Source organism: Aulonocara stuartgranti (genome assembly GCF_965226115.1).
Source record: "Aulonocara stuartgranti genome assembly, chromosome: 13".
Taxonomy (NCBI): Eukaryota; Metazoa; Chordata; class Actinopteri; order Cichliformes; family Cichlidae; genus Aulonocara; species Aulonocara stuartgranti.
The window spans coordinates 21,070,727-21,093,330 of record NC_138949.1 but is presented as its reverse complement, the minus strand read 5'-3'; the positions used below and the strand labels follow the sequence as shown (position 1 = coordinate 21,093,330).

At 37.3% G+C, this 22,604-nt stretch overlaps 3 protein-coding genes across 8 annotated transcripts in view; 2 read left to right on the top strand and 1 right to left on the bottom strand.

Annotated features, from left to right (window-relative positions):
* Nucleotides 1-10,465, bottom strand: part of LOC309720012 (SH3 and PX domain-containing protein 2A-like) — a 61,751-nt gene extending 51,286 nt beyond the window's left edge. Inside the window, exon 1 of one of the 2 annotated variants that reach the window (XM_082556532.1) lies at nucleotides 10,045-10,465. In XM_082556532.1, the coding sequence (XP_082412658.1) occupies nucleotides 10,045-10,116 (72 nt within the window). In that variant the 5' untranslated portion in view covers nucleotides 10,117-10,465. The remainder of the gene's footprint in view (nucleotides 1-10,044) is intronic. The other variant, XM_082556533.1, reaches the window with a different exon arrangement.
* On the top strand, nucleotides 4,762-8,803 carry LOC309719832 (N-acetyllactosaminide beta-1,3-N-acetylglucosaminyltransferase 3-like). The gene is made up of 2 exons (XM_082556215.1): nucleotides 4,762-4,805; nucleotides 7,167-8,803. Exons 1-2 carry the CDS (start codon nucleotides 4,798-4,800, stop codon nucleotides 8,281-8,283), a joined length of 1,125 nt encoding a protein of 374 aa, XP_082412341.1. The 5' UTR covers nucleotides 4,762-4,797; the 3' UTR covers nucleotides 8,284-8,803.
* A 2,889-nt stretch (nucleotides 10,466-13,354) lies between the features above and the next one.
* slka (STE20-like kinase a) overlaps nucleotides 13,355-22,604 on the top strand; it is a 21,213-nt gene continuing 11,963 nt past the window's right edge. The window contains exons 1-9 of one of the 5 annotated variants that reach the window (XM_082556779.1): nucleotides 13,355-13,511; nucleotides 13,616-14,003; nucleotides 16,961-17,125; nucleotides 19,626-19,674; nucleotides 20,169-20,318; nucleotides 21,316-21,388; nucleotides 21,723-21,917; nucleotides 22,133-22,214; nucleotides 22,351-22,482. In XM_082556779.1, the coding sequence (XP_082412905.1) occupies nucleotides 13,854-14,003; nucleotides 16,961-17,125; nucleotides 19,626-19,674; nucleotides 20,169-20,318; nucleotides 21,316-21,388; nucleotides 21,723-21,917; nucleotides 22,133-22,214; nucleotides 22,351-22,482 (996 nt within the window). In that variant the 5' untranslated portion in view covers nucleotides 13,355-13,511; nucleotides 13,616-13,853. Of the gene's footprint in view, nucleotides 14,004-16,960; nucleotides 17,126-19,625; nucleotides 19,675-20,168; nucleotides 20,319-21,315; nucleotides 21,389-21,722; nucleotides 21,918-22,132; nucleotides 22,215-22,350; nucleotides 22,483-22,604 lie in introns of all 5 variants that reach the window. The other 4 variants (XM_082556778.1, XM_082556780.1, XM_082556781.1 and 1 more) reach the window with 4 other exon arrangements.

The following is a 22,604-nucleotide window of genomic DNA, read 5'->3' as shown; positions in this document are numbered from 1 at the left end:
TTTACTTCAAAGGATCATCAAAGGTCAAATAAATTCATTATGTTTCTCTTTGTCAGTCACACATTGGAAAGCCATCAGGGGGTCAATGAGAGGGCCAATAGATTTGAAGCATTGTGTCTCATTAAAAACATGCATATTGAATTACTCTTGTGTATTTAAGTGCAGCCGATTGAATGCAGCTGATTCAAATATTTCACAAGTACAAATATTGAATGCGGCGGTTTAATAAACGCTGTAAGCCTGTTATTTTCTTTGCTGTACATGAATATGAGACTCTCATTAGTTTTCATTTTTGAGTTTTACATTACCAGTGTCTCATGAGTCCACCGTTTGAAGGGGAAAAGTTGCTTCCGTTGTGTCAAGTTCTGCCAGTTCTACCACCACAAAAGATAACAAGGAAAGGAAGTGCTGACTCATGCTAAAGCGCAAACAGGAGTATCCTTTCCTTGGCACAAATCGGTCACTTACAAAATACTCCCAAAATAAATTTTTTATTTACCTCAACAATAAAGAGCCCCAAAAACAACTGCGCTCACCCTGAGGTTCGGAAACAGATGGCTACACCTAATACATTTTCATCTAAACCCATGGCGCAGAGTGTTTATAAAAGCATCATTTACACATATGGTGGCAAGCTGCAAGGACATCAGTTACTAGTTTGAAATGAAGTCTTCTGCTTATTACAAAAGAGTTTTCCAGCAGCTCGCTAATTAGACACAGACAGCCCAAACTCTCTCATATTAGGCAAAAGCACGGTTCACTTCAGAAGCGGAGGGGTTGCAGAATATTATCAGAATATTAATTTGCCATCTGGAGAAGCTGGGACGGAATTAAACCACTAACCTTGCAATTAACAGATGGGTAGCCACAGCTGCCAAGCTAATATTTGATGTCACTTTTGGTAATTTAAGGTGATCTCTACACAGTAGTGATATAATGTGTGACACTTTAAATGTCATGTTTCAGTTGTATTTATATTTATATTTATGTTTATTGTTATGTTATGTTATTCTGATTTTTAAAAAATAATAATAATAATAACAATAATAATATTTTTCTTCTGTTTCATGTATAATTGCTTACACACATGATTTCAGGAGAAATGTATAGCACCTGTGTAGTTTAGGAAAGAGAGCTTACACAAGAAACCACACATGACACTCACTAACTGAATGCACCATGCTATTTACTGAGGTATTCACACTTTGGCACAATCAAATGGCACACAGACTTGACTCTAGCTAGTTTTGTAATTTTCCATCAGTTTTCAATTGTTTCCAGAGTGGGTTTGTTCATTTCAGCTTAGCTTTGTTTTAATCAGTTTCAGTGTTTTAGCCTTTTTAATCATTATAATAGGGTGTTCTTTGTCAGGAGCTGACAAAGTAATTTGTAATACCAAATTACAACACAATCACATTTTGTAAAGGCTGTTGACTCACAGTCATGCAGACCTCCCAAGCCTTACTAAACAGATGCATCAAAGCCTCCTCAGGCTTGGTTAACTAATTTGACCAAAGACTAAAACTAAAGACATTTCATGTTTCTTCTTTTTCAACATGGAGGTTGAGTTAACTAGAAAAAACACTGCTTAAACCAGACCACATGCATTGGATATTTGCATTCTTCTTTCCGTGTTTAGCTGAGCTCAGAGCAATTGTGTAATTCTGTTGTTCACACACATTCACGAAGCTGTGAGAGTTTAAATACCTCGATTGGTAGTCACAGCTGATAAGCATGCACTTACTGTAAATGTGTAAGTATCTAGTTACCAGGAGTGTTAATATAGTAAACAGAGGATTTGACATCTCCTCTACCATAAGCACCCTTTGGAAGTATATGTAAACAAGGCTTAGTTGCTATGTACTCTTTGGCACCACTGCTACAACTGCCTGGAAGGAAGTCACACTTGGACAGTTGAGACAAAAGACAAAGGGCTGCTTCTTTCCTCTCTCAATACCGGATAAGCATTCCAGTTGCTTAGCTCATATATAATGAGATTCCCTCTGGGGGACTTCCCAGTCAAACCTCACCTCCGGCTTTAATCCCAAGAGAAAAGGTCTGTGCCCTGTCTTTAGCTGCCTTGGGGACCCTCCCTCAGCAGGAGATGGATGATTCAATTGATCCCAACTCTCAGGTTAATTAATCCAATTGGACCTGATGGGCTAATTGATTTTTTTTGCTGTCCCACTGAGACATGGTTCAACTGTTATGGCTCAACAGTTTGAGTGAGATAACATTAAGGCCAGAAAGTCCACAGCTTAAAAGCAGCTCTTAGAGGCTATAATAAAGAATCCTAACAGGCACAGAAGGAGTTTAACATCCTCACACATCCTGACAGAATTACATTAGCATGTAGGCATACTAATATTTTTTAAAGGAGCACTTGTATGCAGTTAGTTTTAATGTCAAGTATTTAACTATAAATAAAAGCACAGGAAAAAATGCACATTTTGAGTTTGTGAATGAAAAATCAAGGTCTAGGATTCATCGCTTTTCACAGCCATACTGTCAATACCTAAAATTTCTGGTTATTCAATGCAATTGTATTTATATAGCACAAAATCATACCAAAGGTGATGTGAGGTAAAGACCCTGCAGTAATACAAGGAAAATCTGCAAATTATCCATTTCCAAAAAACATTGTTCTTAACATTATTAAGCATTATACACTTTTAATTACACCCATATTAATTTTTGCCAAATATGGTCAGTGGACTGGTACTTATATAGTGGCTTTCTACTCAATTTTGGCAAGAGTCACACAATCACACACACATACATTCACACACCTGTGAAGTACTTTAACTAATATTCAAACAGACATTCACACAGTGGACATTCACGGAGTAGTATTTGGGGTTCGGTGTTATTTGTGTGAACTTGGTATTTAAAATATATATAAACAAAGATGTCCTGTAAAGATCACCTTTCAGTGACAAAACAAACATGCTGCACTTGCTGATGATAAGACTGTAATTACATTGTCATCCTAAAATGCAAACATAAAGATGAGTAAGACCTGTCCAGGGTGTACCCCGCCTCTCGCCCTATGACAGCTGGGATAGGCTCCAGCACCCCCCGCGACCCTGAAAAGGATAAGCGGAAGCGAATGGATGGATGGAAAGATGAGTAAGCACTTGGCAACTGTTAAAAAGAGACATGGCAGGCTCGGGGAGGGGCCAATTTTGGGCAAAGGTTTCTTCCTGTTAAAATGAATTCATTCAAATAATCATAATAACTCATAATAATAATAATAATAATAATTTCACACAACACTTTTATGTACGCCTAGCTGCTTTGCGTAACATATTCATACCACAGACTTTCACACGCAGACACTGAGTGAAAGTATCAGGAGCTACTTCGGGTTTAGTATGTTTCCCAGGGATACTTGAACATGCATACTTGGAGGAGCCAGGGATCCTTTCCAATTGGTAGGTGACCCACGCTACTACTCAAGTCCAAAACAACAGCACCTGGTATTCTCAGGGAGTCTCCCATCGAAATCCTAACTAGGCCCAAACTTTCTTTTCTCCTGAGATCGGATGAGATCAGGTGTACTCAGAAAGGTATGGCTCTAAGCCATGTCTTAATGACTTTATCATATGAAGAGATATTTTGGACAGTTGAGACATTTCTTGCCTGATTATACTTCTATTCTCAGAGTTTCTCTCTTATCATGTTATGCTATCAAGAATATAAGCATGCGAGCATGTTCAACATGGACGGTCAACATATTATACCTATCACGAGAGGCCAGGCTCCAAGCAGACTAGTATAACACGAATGACAACTCAGCTGTCACAGACGGTCTCAAACCATCCATGTTAACAATAAGATGTAATGTGGGCTTAAGATTGTGACCTTGTAATTTACGTAACCTTTTTTCTGAGAAAGTGAAACTCATAGACTATTTCTACTACTAGTGAATCAAGAATATTCGTGTATTCAAGTGATGTAATTTTAAACTATGCTTCGGTTCTGCCAAAGATTTCTTCCTGTTAAAGGGGATTTTAAACAAGGGTTTTAAGGGATTTTTTTAACTGATCCACCCATAATACCAGTTCCAGTGTTATCAAAAATCGAATTTCCCAGAGGAACCCACCCGAGGGATTAATAAAGTTCTATCTTATCTTATCTTATCTTATCTTAAAAAGGAAAGGTTTAAGCCTGGTCTTAATAGTAGAGAGAGTATCTGTCTCCTGAATCTAAACTGGGGAGCTGGTTCCACATAAGAAAAGCCTGGAACCTAAAAGCTCTCCCTCCCAGTCTACTTTTAAATAATGTTGTCAGGAGAAGGATTTTACATTTGATTCTGCATTTAATGGGGAGCCAATAAAGAGAAGCTAATATGGGAGAAATATGGTCTCTTGTTCTAGTCCCTTTCAGTACTCACACCTCAGCACTCTGGATCAGCTGAAGGCTTTTTAGGAAGCTTTTAAAACAGCCTGTAACGAATTACAATAGTACAGCATAGAAGTAATACACGCTTTAACTACTAACTACTAATCCCAAACTACCAGGAAGTGCAGTAATAAAATGGAAATTCAAATTTTAATTTGATGGGTCAACCCCACATTTTTCCCTTGTCACCACTTGTTGACAAGAGACCACAGCCAGTTTCTAAGCCTGTTTGACTGGGGTTTTGCATAGCTTAGTCGCTAGAGCGTTAAGTCTCAGCGATGACGAGCAACACAACCTGAGAAGTTAAACAAGTTTGTGTGCCACAGTGACTCGTATTTCACACAGCTAACTCAGCTATCAGAGGAGACTTGGCCCTCACTTCGGTCAGACAAAATGATCAGGTAATCATTGACTTTTCTGTCATATGCCGTTTGTATAAAGACAATAATGTGCTTTAACCTCCTAGGACCTGGCGTTCACATATGTGGACATCACATTTTGGGTTATTTAGACCAAAATACTGAATTTTGCTTTGCTTTAGGAGGTTAATTTTGTTACAACTTGTATTGGTTTAGACAAGATAAGCTGAGATGATGTTTGAATGAGAACTTTTCTGTCATTCTAAGAAGTCCTGAAAAAGATTCTTAGCTTTCAAATACACTATCACTGAGAGACTCTATTCCTTTACAAGTTAACTATAAGAGGAAATAAAGATAAGTTATAAGTCAAACAATTCTAGCATTAAAGCTAGAATGATATAATACTAACGCTCTGTGTGTGTGTGTGTGTGTGTGTGTGTGTGTGTGTGTGTGTGTGTGTGTGTGTGTGTGTGTGTGTGTGTGTATTGGGGGGGTTCTGTAGCATTATGATTTATTATTCATTGAATTTGCATTTTATCACAGTTAATAGTTCGCTAGAAAACTTACTGTTTCGCAGACGTTTAGGAAATAACAGTGAAGAAAACAGGATGATCTGCTTCTTCTAGCGTTTCAGTGAAGTGGAAGATTGTTTCTAGTGACAATATCCATTTCAGTCTTTGTCACACCTGTTCAAGGTGAAGAGTTCAGGTTATGTTCAAAATGCTGACTTTAAGTAATTTGATTATATGGACATTTTGCATGCAATTTTGTTACATAAGTATAATGTCAAAAGTAAATTTATTAGAATATGATCAAATTAAATGTACTTGATTGGTATATATTCAGTTTATTCCAAACTAATTTTAATGATATATTATTTTAGTAAAAACACCTTTGATTTGATACATTTCAGTTGATGAAAGTTTTGTTGAGGGCAAAGAATCATGTTTTTGATTGTGAATTTTCTGTAGCTAGTTTTATTATGCTTGTTTCCTTTGTCTACACTGAAGTCAGCAGCAGAATTAGCACATTGTTTTTATTAACTGATTTGGTCAGCTTTTAGGACTTTTAAGCACTTTTACTTTTTAATATACTTCTGTCATTTATGGTGTAACCTAAGAATGGTTACATTTAGTTAGACACAGTTTTAAATGTTTTATTATATAATTACAGAATATCCGGAGCTTTTTGAAAAATGTCAAATAAAATAAAAAATGTTTAATCCGATATAAACCATGACTCCAAAATCTGAATTCCTCCAAAGAAGTTTCAATAAGAGATCAATCCTAAAATGTAACACAACAAAATGTACTGTTCCTATATCAGTTATATTAAGCTATTATTTTTTATTAACCTCCTTATCAAAGAGGACTGCAGGTAGTTGGGGAAATCAAAGATTGAGTCACTCTGATTGACTCCAAGCCCTCTAGGACGAATTTTTGTCATTTTTGCAAATAACAGCTGTGTAATTTAAAGGCAGAAATATTATCAACAAGCTGCAATCAATCCAAGTCAGTCTGTGCCAGTGAGTGCAACTCCTCTGCAATACATCTCTTTGTAATAGTGGACTCGAGTCAGCTGGGCAGTAGCTGGTTAATTCTGGCTATACTCCTGTATAAAAGCAAGGTTGCCTGGTAGTTTGATAGTATGTCATCACTGGTAACATCAGTGATGTGCTTTTCAGAGGCCTACCTTCAAAGCGTCAAATCACAACAAAAGTTCCCTCAAGGTGCTTTACATTGTAAGGTAAAGACCTTACAATGTTACACAGAAAACAGAAAACCTCAAAATGAATATGACTCCCTACCAGTAGAGATTAATAATAACACATAATTAAATGCAGAGAGGTGTAAAAACACATAGTGAGTGAAAAAGGTGACTGAAGAAGAAACATTTAATGCTTCATGGGATGTTCATCTCCCAGCAGCCTAGACCTAGTGCAGCGTAACTAAGGGAGGATTCAGGATCACCTGATCCAATCCTACCTATATGCTTCATCAAAAAGGAAAGTTTTAAGCCTAAACTTAAAAGCAGAGAGGGTGTCTGTCTTCCAAATCCAAACTAGAAACTGGTTCCACAGAACCAGCCTGAGAGCAAAAAGCCCTAATGGGGTGATACGGTACTATAAGGTCATTAAATTAAGATGGGCCCTGATTATTCAAGAGCTTGTATGTGAGGAGTTGGATTTTCAATTCATTTCTGGTTCAACAGGGAGCCAAGTCAGAGAGACCACACTTCATTTTTAGTTAGTCATGCATTAGACACGGCCTATAGAAACTATGCTATGTATGTACAATATGATATGTTTGTAGTACCTGAATGTCTTAAGGCGTTATTTATTGATACATGCCTGATTGAAATTTCTGTTGAGTGACTATTTATTTATTTTTTCACTGTTTCCAGGGCCGGCCACATCGAAATTGTTATGCTCTTAGGATCACTTCTCTCTATTGTTTTTTTTCTTCAATATTATAGCGACACTGAAATGTTCCGCTCACCAAAACTTGTAAAAATGTATAACAATTCCTATAAATACTCATTCCCAAAATGTGAACAAAACATGGCTGCTGCCAGAATCTCAGGCTTCGATGGTTTCCCTGATATACTTAAAGACTTTCTTTACTATCGTCACTGTCGCTATTTTCCCATGATTCTGGACCTTCCTGACAAATGCGGAGGCATCGAAGAACCTGAAGACATCTTCCTTCTGCTTGTAATTAAAAGCTCCCCCATGCATTATGAACGACGTGAAGTGCTGCGAAAAACCTGGGCTCAAGAGAGGTCATACAAAGGTTTGCGGATTCGAAGGATTTTCATCCTTGGAACAATGGGTAATGACTTTGAGAAAGAGCGATTGAACAAACTCCTCAAAACAGAGCACCAGGAACACAATGACATCCTCCAATGGGACTTTCAAGATACATTTTTTAATCTCACTTTAAAGCAGGTTCTATTCCTCAAATGGATGAAAAGGAACTGTCAACAAGTTAATTTTTTGCTAAATGGTGATGATGACGTTTTTGCCAATACGGACAATATTGTGGACTACCTCCATGGTCGCCGTGAAAATAATGGAAGCCAGCATCTGTTTACTGGTTTTCTGATAAAGAATGGATTTCCTGTAAGATGGGACAGGAGCAAGTATTTTGTTCCATCTCAAGTATATGAAAAAAATGTTTACCCCAACTATTGTGGTGGTGGGGGCTTTCTTTTGTCCAGCTTTACAGCTTTAATGATACATAGCTATTCCAATGCCATTCCACTTTTTCCTATTGATGACGTTTACATGGGAATGTGCCTGGAAAAAGCAAAACTGGCACCAGCACCTCATATCGGTATAAAGACATTCGGATGGTACATTCCCTCCAAAAAAATAGATCAATATGATCCTTGCTATTTTAAAGATTACCTCTTGGTACACCAATTCTTTCCTAATAATATGTACCTTATGTGGCATCAAATAAATGACCCTAATCTGAAATGTGGTGTCACAAATTTGACTAGGACGATCCAAACTTAAACTTACGGTTAGTGATATTGCATTTTATGACTTTAAGTCACAGCAATCATTGAATTATGTAAAAGTTTTAAACTGATATATCACGTTTGCCCATATAGACAGTCAAATGTGAATTGAGTTGAGGTAAGTCTTCAGATTGGGAGGTAATCTCCAGCTTTTGAATATAGTCTAAGGGTCGAAAGTGTTTGTCATGTTTTCATATGTTGCAGGTAATCCACAAACACAGTTATGTTCACTGCGAGTAGGCCAAATTCAAGAAAGTGGGTTGGTGCTCGGGGGCACTAGTATTTGAAGTATTCATCTGAAGTATTAATTAATTACTTTTCCTGCTTTAACTGTGACTAGGGATGCACTATTATTTAACCAGTAATGACATTTGAGGTCAGAGTGAAAAAAATGCATTTATTGAAGGCAACTTGTGATTTTTATCTGTTTGTAACGTTAATGCAGTGTAGAATTGAAATACTTTTTAGTTATTTGTTTGTAGTTGTTTTGTTTAAAGTAGGGGTTTGTTTGTTTCAATGGGGCAAAATGTTTGTTAATGAATAACAAACACGAAATAAAAAGGAGACTACTTGTCAACCAAAACGTTATTGTAAAGAGTGATCTGTTCATCCATTAATATGATATATTTAAGTGAATTTGGGTAGTTGTTGTGTAGATATGTATGCTAAGTTTGGTGTTGTGTTAGTTCAAATCCATATTAACCCATTCTAGCCTCAACAAGAAGTAAGGCTCAAAACTTAAATTACAGGTTTGACATCTACAGCATACACATTTGCTTTGTAAATGAGCTCTCCTTTGAGGAAAAAAAACATATCAGTTACCAATGGTCCCAGCTTAACAGAATTTAAATAAAGTTAATCCCTGGGTTAGCTCGTTCTCATCTAACATTCAAACATGAAAACATCACTTTTTCTGCACTTTAGATTGTTAGGTGAACAATGAAAAGCAAAAAATCACTTGGGAAACAGGGCACCACAGTTAGTCTGCATGCCATATACACAATTAAAAGATTAAATATATATGTGTGTGTAAAAAATATAGCTGCAAATCCCTGACTACTACTTTTGCTACGTCTATTTAGACGATGGCGCTGCTTAGGGTGCAGCCCAAGTCTTAGGATCCTCATCCAGCTGGCTGTCACGTATATGTGATTTCAGTTTGTTTGTGTTTTTAAGCCTCAGTGCATGCTGTCGGCTCTGTCAGACGTCAGACACAGTGACACTGTATTTTACAGGCAAAAATAAAATACTGGTGTTTTTCAGGCACGACAGTACAGCACTAAGCAAAAGCTTGCAAGAAGACTATTACTTTAAACATTTTTTAAAACACAATTACTTTAGTTTATTAAAATACCCAAATAAATCAAAGCATCTGATATTTTTTAAATGACCTGATATTAAATCACTGTTGTCAAGTATATACAAAATCAAATGTAATAGGTTGTATCTACATTTCAATCAAAGCCATGTGGTGACAAAAAATACAACGCCTCAGATCACCACAGTCATAAAGAGACATCTTCTGGGTACCATGAATGTCTCTATTTAAAAAATTAAATTAAATTAAAAAAAAAAAAAAAAAAAAAGCACCAGGTCCGTTCAACAGCTGTTTGGTGAAAGTAATGGACCCTCAGAGCAACACTGGCGTCCACAGAGCTGCATAGCATGGGTTAAATTTCCACAGAGACAATACACAATAACTGCACTGGTGATCTACTTGAACAAGAACAGAACAGAGAGAGAGTATACAACTTACATAGTGCTTCGAAGGATTCCTTCTTTTCTGCACGTCCACAACATTTACGTCAAGGAAGGTGCGGAACTGCATCTTGACAAGCGAACAAGATTTGCACCAAACACAATACTACAGTTTGCACCAACGATGTTCACCCATGAAAACTTGGTTGCTTGTAGTAGAAGCGCAAGAAGAAGAAGAAAGAGTTGAGAGGAATGAAAAGAAATAACTTTCCTCTTTCAGGCTTTGGGTGCATCCATGAAATTACAGTGTCAGACGGCCTCGGAGCATCTGGACTCCTTGTGAAACATGACAACGCAATAAAACTGGCGTCTAATCAGACTTCTCCTCCTTCGAGAGGGGCTGCGCCGCTGCTGTTGCCAAAAAACGGGGGGCAGTCTGAGCAGTACAGCGATTTAATATGTAGGCTATGGGGCGGTCCTGCTTCAGCTGGCTGGACACACCACACGGGACCAAGGAGGTCACACTGTTTTCAAACAGGTTCTTGGATTTGTTGGTCATCCCTAAAGTGACTGATAGTTTGGGTGAAATGTGAATAGTGAAAAGACACATTTCCTCTCCATAAATGGGCGATGGGCTGAACTGCTGTATAAGATGAAACATCTGTAGTTTTTTTTAATGATTTTGAAACGCTTTTTTGCAACAATAAACGTCCCCGACATGTGCTGTCTCTTAACTTCAAGAAAACAGTCCGTGTGTCTGAGCAGGCACGGACATTGACCGTGTTCGCTACTTGCAAACAAACAGGCAATTTGTCTAGTTGGCTGACGCGTATATACTTGTCTAATTTGGCTATCGCTTCCAAGTTATACATTAGATTTCCGACAGCACCTAAAGCAGCCAGCATACCGTTGCTCCCTCCTTGTGGAGACACGAGGTAAAGCGCGAGGAGGAGGTAAAGAGAACAATTCATTATTATTCCCACATTGTGGCGCTGCAGAACATAAGTGGTCTGTTTGCGTTGTCCTCCTGTCTAGATAAATTTCCTTCCTGTTTGTGCCTTATCCTATAATAAATCTTTCCTTATAATTTATGACAGGTATACTGTTTATAACATCTAGTAACATAGTAACATACAAAAAAAAACACAGACATAGATATTTTTGCACCACTTTTTGAAACTGAGTCATGCTGGAACATTTCTCAGTCTGCTCCACAGCTTCATTCCACATACAGTAATTCAAAACCTTTTTTGTGTCGTCCTAATATGCTGCTTTAAAAACAACAACAACAACAACAACAATAATAATAATAAACTGTTTTAAAACTACTTATTTTTACTTTGCACATTTCTGAAGTGACCATATTTAGTAACGCCTTTACATTCCCTCTAGAACAAAAAGGTTTTGTGTCATATGCGAATATTGCTAATGTTGACATATCAGATGTGTGTAACGTAATTTCTATAAATAATGACATTTGTATTCTTAATAGGCTCCCAACATAGACTGAAGTATATTATTTGAATGTTTTGCTCACTGTAGGCAAGTGAAATATTATAATTTTTTGGCTGTTATCAAATTCAGATTAGAGATGAATACTCTGCTATATATTTTAGGCTGTACCACAGCATTATTTCTAATGTAAGTATCAACCAGTTAAAATGCTTTTTTCGGGTTAACTGGTAACTCTATAAAAGTAGTCCACTTTTAATTTTACTGTAGTTTTTACTGTTTAGCTGTTAAAACCAGTGAGAAGTAAAAAAGTGAAAGACAATTTTATTTTACAGTGAAATCCAAAGATGAGTTGTGATGCACTGAGTTTTGTTGCTAAATGTGAAAACTAATGACTAATAAACTAATTAAACTAATATTACCAGGTATTCACAAAATGAAAAATAATAGAATTAGAATAGAATAGAACTCAACTTTATTGTCATTGCTCATGCACAGGTAGAGGGCAACGAAATGCAGTTTGCATCCATCCAGAAGTGCTTTAGTGATATAGATATATTACAATATATACTAGCAATAATATAGATATGTAAGTATATTACAGAAATGGGTCTATTATGGTATGTTATAATGTACACGGTATGAAGTATGTTGTGAATAGTATGTACAGGCTGTAGTGAGTACAACTATGTACAAGATATGAACAGGATATAAATATGAAAAACTATACAGAATATGAAATAAATAACTTTACAGAAATCTGAGATATACAGTTATACAGAAATGGGAACTATGCAAGTTGTAAACAGTTGTAGGGTTAAAAAATAAATAAATAAATAAATATTTTTAAAGAAAAAAAAAAGGGGGGGGGGGGGGGAGAATTCTACCATTTTCTCCTCTTTATGCCAACAGGAGGACCACAACTGGCATGCGTGGTAGAGGCGAGGGGGCTGAGCCCGGCTGAGCGGAGCACGTCCTGCTGGGGAGGAAATAGCCGCTACCCAGCTGCGTCAAGCTAACTAGAAATAGACCTGCTGACAGCGGAAATCTATTTTTATCCTCCGACGTAAAAGCGTCCACTCTGTTGTTTTGCTCAAGTCGGACAATAAAACCAGTCTGTTTCTCGTACTCCAAAGTGAACCAGTGAAGCGGACCGGTTCGGTAAAATCACGTTGATACTGCGTTTACGCCACCTATCGTACATTGAAACGCCTAACCATCGAGGTTTAAATTCGGTCTTGTCACGCAGTACCGTCACACAATGTATTACTATAAAATGTGATTATAATCCTATATATTCTATCGTAATATACTTATATTTGATCTAACGTGAATAATGTATGTAAATTATAATTGGTTGTTTATTTAGATGCGGAATATATAGTGTACAAAGCCACAGCAAAAATACATCTTAGCTCAGAAAGGCAGATGTAATATGACATCCATGACCACCTAACTCCAAACGCTATAGACCCTTGTATAGTTATGACGTAGGCAGTCGAAGGTCTATTATAGATTTTCTTTTTGTCTTATAAGTTTAATATGTGAGGGGTTTTTAAAACCCTTTATTGTATTAGTCAACTAAGCTTTTCACCTGGCAGCCATTTTGGTCATTCCTACGGGAAGTTATTCTGGCAGTTATTTTGAAGCATCATCTAAATCAAATGGTATTTTTATTTTAGTAGTCAGTGGGACAGAAAAACTTTTAATGTGTAGTAGTTTTTTTATGTCATTTAAAAGCTATGCTAACTGTGTCACAAAACAAGTTTAGAAGTTTGTGGTTTTTTAACTTTTTTCTGACATCAATAATTAAAACAAAATATCGCTACCATTTTTTTTTTTGACGAAATTGAAAAAATAAAGCGAAATAATGTAAATAAAAAGGTCTGCGTAACAGTTGCGTTTTATTTTGAAAGACTTTAGCGGAAATATCGAGAGCTGCGATAGCAGCTTGATGCTAGTCCACTAACTTGTGTGTGGTCAGTCAACCTAAGCATGAGGTCCGTTGACTGCGTTTTCGTGTTGGTAACGTTATACGATTAAAGAAAATATTCTGTCGAAAGTGATGATATGGTAAATATTTTTTCCGCTTCGTTTAATTTTGTTCGCTCAAAACGGAAACACGAGCCTCTGCGGAACAGCTAACTCTTCTCTGTATCCCTCATCTCCTCCGACAGCGTCCTGTGAAGGCTGCTAGCTATGATGTGACTGTGATATCCGCCGTCGAGGGAAGTTATAATTGACATTATCATAGCTGAATGGCTAAAGCACCGGTCTGTCTGGCTTAATTTAACGCTTGAATGCTCTCATTTCGATAGCCTTTTGAGCTCCGCGTCGGAGGGAACCGCTATATTTTCTTGGCGGAAATAACCGAAGAGAGCGTACTCGCGGTGCTGTAGTTCACACCTAAAAAAGATGTCCTTCTTCAATTTTCGCAAGATCTTCAAACTAGGGCCGGATAAGAAAAAGAAGCAGTATGAGCATGTACACAGAGACGTCAATCCTGAGGAGATATGGGAAATTATTGGGGAACTGGGAGATGGAGCCTTTGGGAAAGTGTACAAGGTAAGTTGACGTGTTACGTTACATCCGCCTTTGGTTTCCTGCATTTCTTTATAGACTAGCTTCAGTTGTTTCTTCGCATGTTGCTGTCTCGAGGTCATAAGCTGTAAAGCTGACAGCGATGATTACAGCTCTTGTTTGGGTAACATATTCCAACCTCGGCCACCTAACCCTCAGCAAATAACATATTTGTTTCATATAAATCATGCAGGAATTGACTAACTGCTAATATCCTGTAAAGAAATGTGACCAGCAGCTGGGATCTTAAACTCAATTAGTTTTTGGATATTTTCTATTTAGCAGGTTTAGCACAGGCTTTGCGTCACTGCCGGAGTATAGACATGACTTTACCAGTGAGTTGCACTTGGGGTTGGTTAAAAACTGATAAAGGTGTGGTCCACATACAGAATCAATATGGCCTCACATGTGACATGTTGGATTATTTGGGCCTGTGACATGTCAGGACAACCACAATAAATAGTTTAAACTAATAAAATGACAGAGCAGGTGCACCCAGACTTAAAAAAAAAAAACACACACTTTATGCTAATTACTGTGACAGGTGCACAGCTGGGTTTAAATTAGGGCAGTGGTTTGTCACATCTGGTTTGTCTTCACTAACCCATATATATAGGAACTGTTACAACAATTTGATGACATAGAAGAGTACCTGTTTATTATTTTGTTTAGGTTTGTTTTCCTGCTGAGAAAGTCAGGTATGCCTTCCAATGTTGTAGTTTGTTGGTGTATAGTTATGCTACATGGAAAAATATTCAATGCTGTGTCCTCCAGCTGTAATCTCTGCTACTTTACTTACCTTTCCAGGTTATCTCTGCAGGAGTTTGCTCTAGGCTGAGAACACACTTTAGAAAAAGTTAGTGTTTGTGTACTTGTAGCACAAGTAGATTAACTTGGTTAACTTGTATTTTTTTAAACATAGTTTCTTTTAAATATTTTTCAATGTATATAACTGTTTTAGTAGATTAGTGAAAAATAGTTTCCACAACCTTCCATGCCTTCATGCCTCTTTTTGTTTTGGCACTAATCCCTGTTAAAGAGCTTTCTTTCTCTCTCTCTCTCTCTCTCATTGTGAGCTACTTAACGCTGTTCCTTCCTGGTGCTCTTGTGTTCAAATAATGCAGCAAATGGCCCATAAATCTTAATTTGTCTTCACTTATTTCCTAGTCTTGTTAGCTGATTGGCTACACGAGATGAGAGCCAAGAAATACTTGAGTGCCTTCTCACACCAAAGTATACAAAATATACACCTGACTCCCAGTTATCACTTGTGTGAGCTCAGGTGAAGATATCTTTAATCAGGCCACATTAGTATGAAAGCGCACTGTGCTTTCATTTGCTACTTCACAGGCTTCTGGCAGCTAACTCCTTTGGGTGGGGTCGCAGAGTTTGCAAGCAACATGTGAATCAGCTGTTCAAGTGAGGTCAACCGGAAGAGAGAGAATTCTTAACTAGTAGATCAATGTATTACATGTTAAGTGTTTCATAGACACTTTTAGTACTGCAAACAAACTGCTTATATTTCTAATAATTATTTCCATGCAATGAGTCATTTTTTAAAAATCTGATCTACCTATTCAAAGATAGACCTCTACAGGTGGTGCGATATGGGAGTTTTCATTTATCAGCTATTTATTCACATTAAAGGTTGGGTTTTTTCTGGCTCAGAATGGGCCTTCAGGGTGTTACTATACACGTAAGCATGATGGTCTGCAAACAAAAAGTCTATGTTACCTTATTTAACAGAGGTACATACATTTTTATTGTTACTGTTTTTGGCTGTTTTACAAACATAAATATATTTAAGCTTGAGTAAATTAAACTCCAGAGTTCAGATGAATTTTTTCTGACAGACGGAAATGTATTTATTTATTTAATAAAGTAAAAACTCTGCGTTCATGGATGTACATTTGAATAACCAGTGCTGAACTGTCAATGATTATTATTTACAAAGAACCACAAAGTTCGCTCTCCCTCCCTCTTAAACATGATTATAGCACTCCTGCGCTCTCATTTAATTCCTCAAAACAGATCAACATTAAGCATTTAGCACATTAAAACGTCATGTTCATGATGAGCAAAGGTCACAGGCTCTTCTTTAATGAGTCAAGTGACAGACAAATTATGGTGTCTCTCTTCACTGTAAAGCTAATATTGAATCTGCATGTAAGCGATGGCCTGTGCCTGACAGGCATCAGCCACTACAAAGGGAAAAAGAGGCAGGCAGTGTGTCAGGTCAGAAGAGTGTAAATATAGGGTCTGACACACTCTGCTGCAGTTGGTCTTTACACTCCCTCCCTTTTCTTTTTCCCTAACTCCCTGAGATTGTGTCTGTATCCATAAACATTAGGCCCTAGGCTGGCCTTAAAATAACTTCCCAGTGCTTTATTTCACAGGTTCAGTGATCATTTTTATTGGTCTCCTCGGTGCAGCTCTATCAGGAATGAGAATTTAGGGTTTGAGTTGTGCAATAAATGGCACAAACCTGTTAAATCATATACATATTTGGTATAATAATCACTGCAATGAGTGTGACAGAGTGAGATGAAAGAAAGAAAAGAGGGGAGGAAAAGGAGTGGAGGAAGTGAGCAAGCGTTGCAAGATCGGCCTGTGTTAGAGTAGCTCAGAATGACAGGATGTGTTGTAATTTTTTTTTCTTTTTTTTATCAATGTTTGACAAAGAGTTGTCTTAAATCTCTGAAATGAGTTTCTTGAGATACAATCTTCTGTAAGCTGCGTAATTTATATTGCTCCAAATGACTTTTTTCTTAATGTTGATATTATTCCATAATTCCTGTTGTGTACAAGTTACAAGTTGTTGCTCTGTAAAATTATGCTGAGCAACATTTGGCTTATAATTAGCATGATCCTTTCCCATTTTATACACTGTGTGCTGTAAGGATATACTCTACAATTTATCATTTTGTCAATGTTGCTTGCAGGCACAGAACAAGCAGAATGGGACCCTGGCTGCTGCTAAGGTTATCGACACAAAGACTGAGGATGAACTGGAGGATTACATGGTTGAGATTGACATTCTGGCCTCCTGCAACCATCATCACATTGTCAAACTGCTGGACGCTTTCTACTTTGAAAGCAAACTTTGGGTAAGTTCGTCAGTTTCGTGCTGGGAAGCAGTGAAGCATGGAGAGACAGAAATTCATTATAAGGCACCATTCGTTATGCTGTTTCTCACAGGACTTTCAGATCATTTGACTGATGGCTCATGACACTAAACTTTTCTTATTTCTTCAAGAGTTAGAATGGGTCATATGACAAGCAACAGAGGCTAATACACGACTAGGACTGCATGCTTCACTGGAGAGTACCTGACTGCTTAGAAGTAATAGGCCACATATAGTTGTTTTTTCTTTATTTATTTTTAGCTGGTTAGCTAGAAATCGACCTGATTTGTTACTGTGTTCAAAATTCTGCAAGTGAAGTCTTTGTATAAGGAAGTAAAGAAGTAATAGGCCACTACTGAGAAATGCATTATCATACTTTATACATCTTCCTATTTATAATGAGGGATTTATGTATTTAGTGGAATACTCCTCAATTTGGCCTTATTCCTATCTCCCTCAAATCATAACCAGTGTGCACAGTGTATTTTATAATGAGAAAGAACGTATAAATCTCTGAACACAGCCCCTCATCCTCATCCTGGTGTTTTACTGTGAGCACAGAGGTGCAGCTTTAATACATGGTCAGTAGATCTCATTGTGTGAAGTAAGAGGCCCCAGAGCAATTAGGTCCTAGCAGGGGGTGTCATGTGACTGTCCCTTGTGGACTGGCCACAACCATTGGAAGATAATGGAGCAGTTTTGGTGGCTGGAGAAAGTGCTTTTGAATAATTCAGAGCCGCATGCAGGTTGTCCCTCTGGCCTTTGAGTTCAAATAGCATGATGAATGTGTAACTGCCTACATTTAGCTTGTGCCGGGTGTTGAGTTAATGTATAATATGTTCATTAATTTTCTACAAAGGAAATCTGTTGTTAGAAAACAGATGTTTACTTTGACTTGTGTCTACAATCAGTGTACGTTTAGTTTAATACTCACCTGTAAACTACAAAAGAGATGGCATGAGAAAGTGTACTGCCAAATGGGAAGAACCACTTTGTTTCTTCCTTTTGTTTGAATCACTGAATAGAGGGTGGTGCTCTGTTTGTAGCTTCGATTGATTTTTGTATCATCTGATACCATGAGCTGCCAAGCAACGTGCAGGCTAAGCCAATAATGATGAAGTACTGGTCGGGTACATTACATCAGCTCTTACAACTGAGGTCAGAACCTGTGCAGTTTTACATCCTAGCATAGGGGATTAGCATTAGTTTTATTTCGTTACCTCTCTGGAACCCAAAGAATCACTGCACTTTATGAAAATTATTGCATATTTGATGAGGTTACTGATATTTCATCTTAAAATATCAGCTTGAAACTTGTAATTAAGTAGTTAACTGGCACCTTTTTATGTTGATATTTGTTGTTAAAATATCCCCTATAAAATTACACAGTTTTATATTTAAAAGCATCTCCCCTCTTTGTTTTTTCTTCCCTTGGGGAAATTTCTTCCAAGCTAGAAACGTCCAATTAAAGGACACTTGCACCCAACGTTTTAGTGTATTCCCAAGCTTTTAACATGCGCATATGTGCATACTGTTTTGAAACAAACAAAGATGGCAATAATGGATGTCTTCCTCTTACTGTTGACAGAAGCACAGTACTGTGAAGAAATGCTTTAGGCTTAAAGGGATCGTCACAGAAAACATTTTTCAATATTGTTGTTTCTATAAAGTATAAGTGTATAAATTAGTACATATTTAGACTAATGACAAACCCTCATTTACATATTAAAACCTATAAACCTTTATTTATAAACATATAAGCAAATGTTAAACATTTTAGAAATATTGTATTAAAAAATAATATTCATAATGCAAGTTAAGTATTTTAAATAACATGTCTTCTTAACTGGCATAGTATGGAGAGACTCATGTTCACTTCCTTTAAGTATTGCCCCTTGTACATAAAAATGTGCAAAGGGATTTTCTTCAGTATTAATGCAGCGGTTTAGTTTAAAGCGTGCGTGCTCATCCTAAACAAACATGTTCAAACTCTTCTGAAGTGTTTACCAAAATGAGGAAATCGTTTGTCACTAGGATCTGTGATGAAGCATACATAGTATGTGTAAAATATTTACATGCATTTTGCACTAAACATTTTTCTATACTTTTAAGAAACAATTTGTATTTTGTAGAAATTCCTATAATAGACTCATTCATCACAACCTCCTCTGTATAGTGGAAAAGGATCCCAGTCACTATCAAGTTCAAAGCTTGAACTTCTACAGATATTTCAGTTCAAGAAGGACTAAAAGACAGATGCATGTAGAATGGAAACCAAAAGACGTATAGCTCAGTATGGCTGTTTGGCGTCTTGATCTCTACAGTATAATCAATCTTTTCAATAAACATCATGTTGTTCCAGCTTTTGAAAGTCGCAAATTCCTTATTTAATCAAGTCGTGTGCTGCAAGGGTAGGTTAAACTGGGACTTTATTGTATTATATAAGTGTATTACTTAATGTTCTTTTGTTCTACCATTACAGATTCTGATAGAGTTCTGTGCAGGCGGTGCTGTCGATGCCATCATGCTGGGTAAGTCCCTCATTCACTAAAGCAAAAAAAAGAGTAACACTATGAAATTCTGCAGCTTTTCCTTTTCTCCATCCTCTAGTGCCAACTCTTTTATTCCATCCAGAAGCCTGTACCGAAGGATTTTTTTTTTCCCCCCTCTACTAAGTTGGCAAAGCAATTCCAACTGTAATTATTGTAGCTCAGGTTTCAAGAAGCAGTTAAAGTACTTCTTGTTCATGCACTTCCTCTGTCTTGTTTTGAAGCCTAAAGAAACACAAAACCACTCATTTTAAAATGCAAATTGCATTGCAAAGAAGATGATAATGAATTCACTTCACTATTCAATGTTGATTCATTATGACTCGCCTAGATTTGTCTAGTCATATGTGCTTGCTGATGTAAAGGTGGAGATGACCCATTTTGTGTTTGTATTTGTGTATAACAAAGCCTACAGCAAAATATTCACTGGGAAAAATTGGGACTTTGGAATTTTCTCTGTGCATGTTTGTCCTTAGAGTTGGAGAGACCCCTGACTGAGCCCCAGATTCGTGTGGTGTGTAAGCAGACTTTGGAGGCCTTGGCTTACCTTCATGAGAGCAAGATCATCCACAGAGACTTGAAAGCTGGGAATATTCTCCTGTCCCTGGATGGAGATGTAAAACTGGGTAATTGTGTTTTTGTTTTTTTGTTTTTTTAACCATTTCTAACCATTTACTAACAAAAGGAGATATGAGAGGTTATTCCATTAAAAAAATACTAAAATCAACTAAATGTTCTCGCAGAATCAGGTTTTTGTTTTGTATTTTTTACAAAAAGAATGTTTAATAAAGTACATAGGTTTGGTTTGAATCTTTAAGTTCTGAAACCACATAACCTCTTAAGTACACGACTTACTTACTTGGGATGAATTAGTAACAAAACGGGGGGGGGGGGGGGGGGGGGTGTCTACTAAACTCACTTTAGTATTATATTCATTCTTTGATTTGTCCTTGGCTCTGTATTAAAACAGCCGTTGTAGATCTCTTTGTAGCTTGACTTTGGGGTTGGTGGTGACAGTGCAGCACTGTGGTTTGTTTACACATAAAAATGTAGTGAGTCATCATTTGGCATCGGGTTCAAAAACTTGGAGAACAAAGTGATGTGCTTGCTGTGTGTTTTTTTTTTTTTTTTTTTTTTTTTTTAATATAATATTCTACCTATGTATGTGTTTTGGTGATGCATAATGTTTCAGAAGTAAGAGTATTCATGTTCATGTTGTTGCTGCAGCATCCATAGCTCCTGGCTGCCTGATGATTCATGTTCTGTAGGCAGAGGGTCATGACGGAGCCTGGCAAACAATAATTATCAAGCCAGTCACCAGGGACTTAATGATAGATCTCTTTTTCCCTCTAATGTGTGCATACTGTAAGTGTTGCAAGAAAAGAGAGCAGGCTGAAATAACTGCACAGGTAACACAACAATGATGGACCCTAAGAGCATTATGAAAGGGAATGTGAGGCTTTTCTGCTCACTTTGGGGATAAATATTATAAGTGTAAAGCACTCTCTACTGTGTTTTGTTTTGGTAGAAAATGCTATTTTATATTCTAGTCTCACAGGGTGCCATTTTACAGTTTAGCTTAATTCATTGATGAAAAGAATCATGATTTATTTCTACTTTCAGCTGACTTTGGTGTGTCTGCTAAAAATACCAAGACATTACAGAGAAGAGATTCTTTCATCGGCACTCCATATTGGTGAGTCACACTGCCTGCTTACAAGAGGGCATTCACCTCTTAGTATTTGATAATTGTCTCAGACTGTACCACAGCTAAGATGACAGTGGGGTTTTTTTGTTGTTGTTGTTGTTGTTGTTGTTGTTGTTTTAAATCATCAAAAAATGTGGGATAACAACTCATTTGAAAAAAATCTATGTATTAAACAAACTTCCTATTTTATATTCCTTTCCTCCTGGAAAATAAGAGCATTGACCCTTAAGCATTAGAAGATATGCTGAATGACCTCATTTACCTGCATTCCAAAATGTGGGTTATTGATTGGTGGCTCTTACTGACTGATTGAATTTCGCAGGATGGCTCCAGAGGTGGTAATGTGCGAAACTTCCAAAGACCGTCCATACGACTACAAGGCCGACATCTGGTCCCTTGGCGTAACGCTCATAGAACTGGCACAGATTGAACCGCCCAACCATGAGATGAATCCCATGAGAGTGCTACTGAAAATAGCCAAGTCCGAGCCGCCCACACTCATGAATCCCTCTCGCTGGTGAGATACTGTGCTGGTGATAACTGGGAAGGTGGTGCTGGATTGTTTCCGAATGGGAGATGAGGAAATGTTGAGGGTTTGCATGTGTGAAAGCATGATAAAATATTAATGTTAAAAGGATAACTACTACTGAATTACTACATTATATAAAGAAAAAAACGGGGTACTTACTCTGTTCTGGGACCAACAAATTCAGTCTTCTTTACCATTTAAAGGTCACCAGAATTCAGCGACTTTCTGCGCAAAGCACTTGACAAGAATGTGGACAATAGGTGGAGTACAGTACAGCTTCTGCAGGTGAGCTGCAGTTGCAAACTACTATAAAACTAAGTGATGCATAAATGTCCGTCAGATGTTAATGTGTCACACTTTAAATGATTTTGCAGGATAAAATTTTTTATCTAATGTTGATATCTTTTGTCTATATATGTAGCATCCTTTTGTCACCAGTGTAACTGACAGCAGACCTCTCAGAGAACTCATAGCTGAAGCCAAAGCCGAAGTCACAGAAGAGCTTGAGGACAGCAAAGAGGAGGAGGAAGAGGACGAACCTGATACACCTCTGGTATGTAGTTTTTTGGGGATATGTGTATAACAAGCATTATAGTATTTTACTTTTTTTATCATTTAGATGAACACTTGATGTTGATAGCTTCATTAAACTCATTGCGGTAAGCTTTATTATTG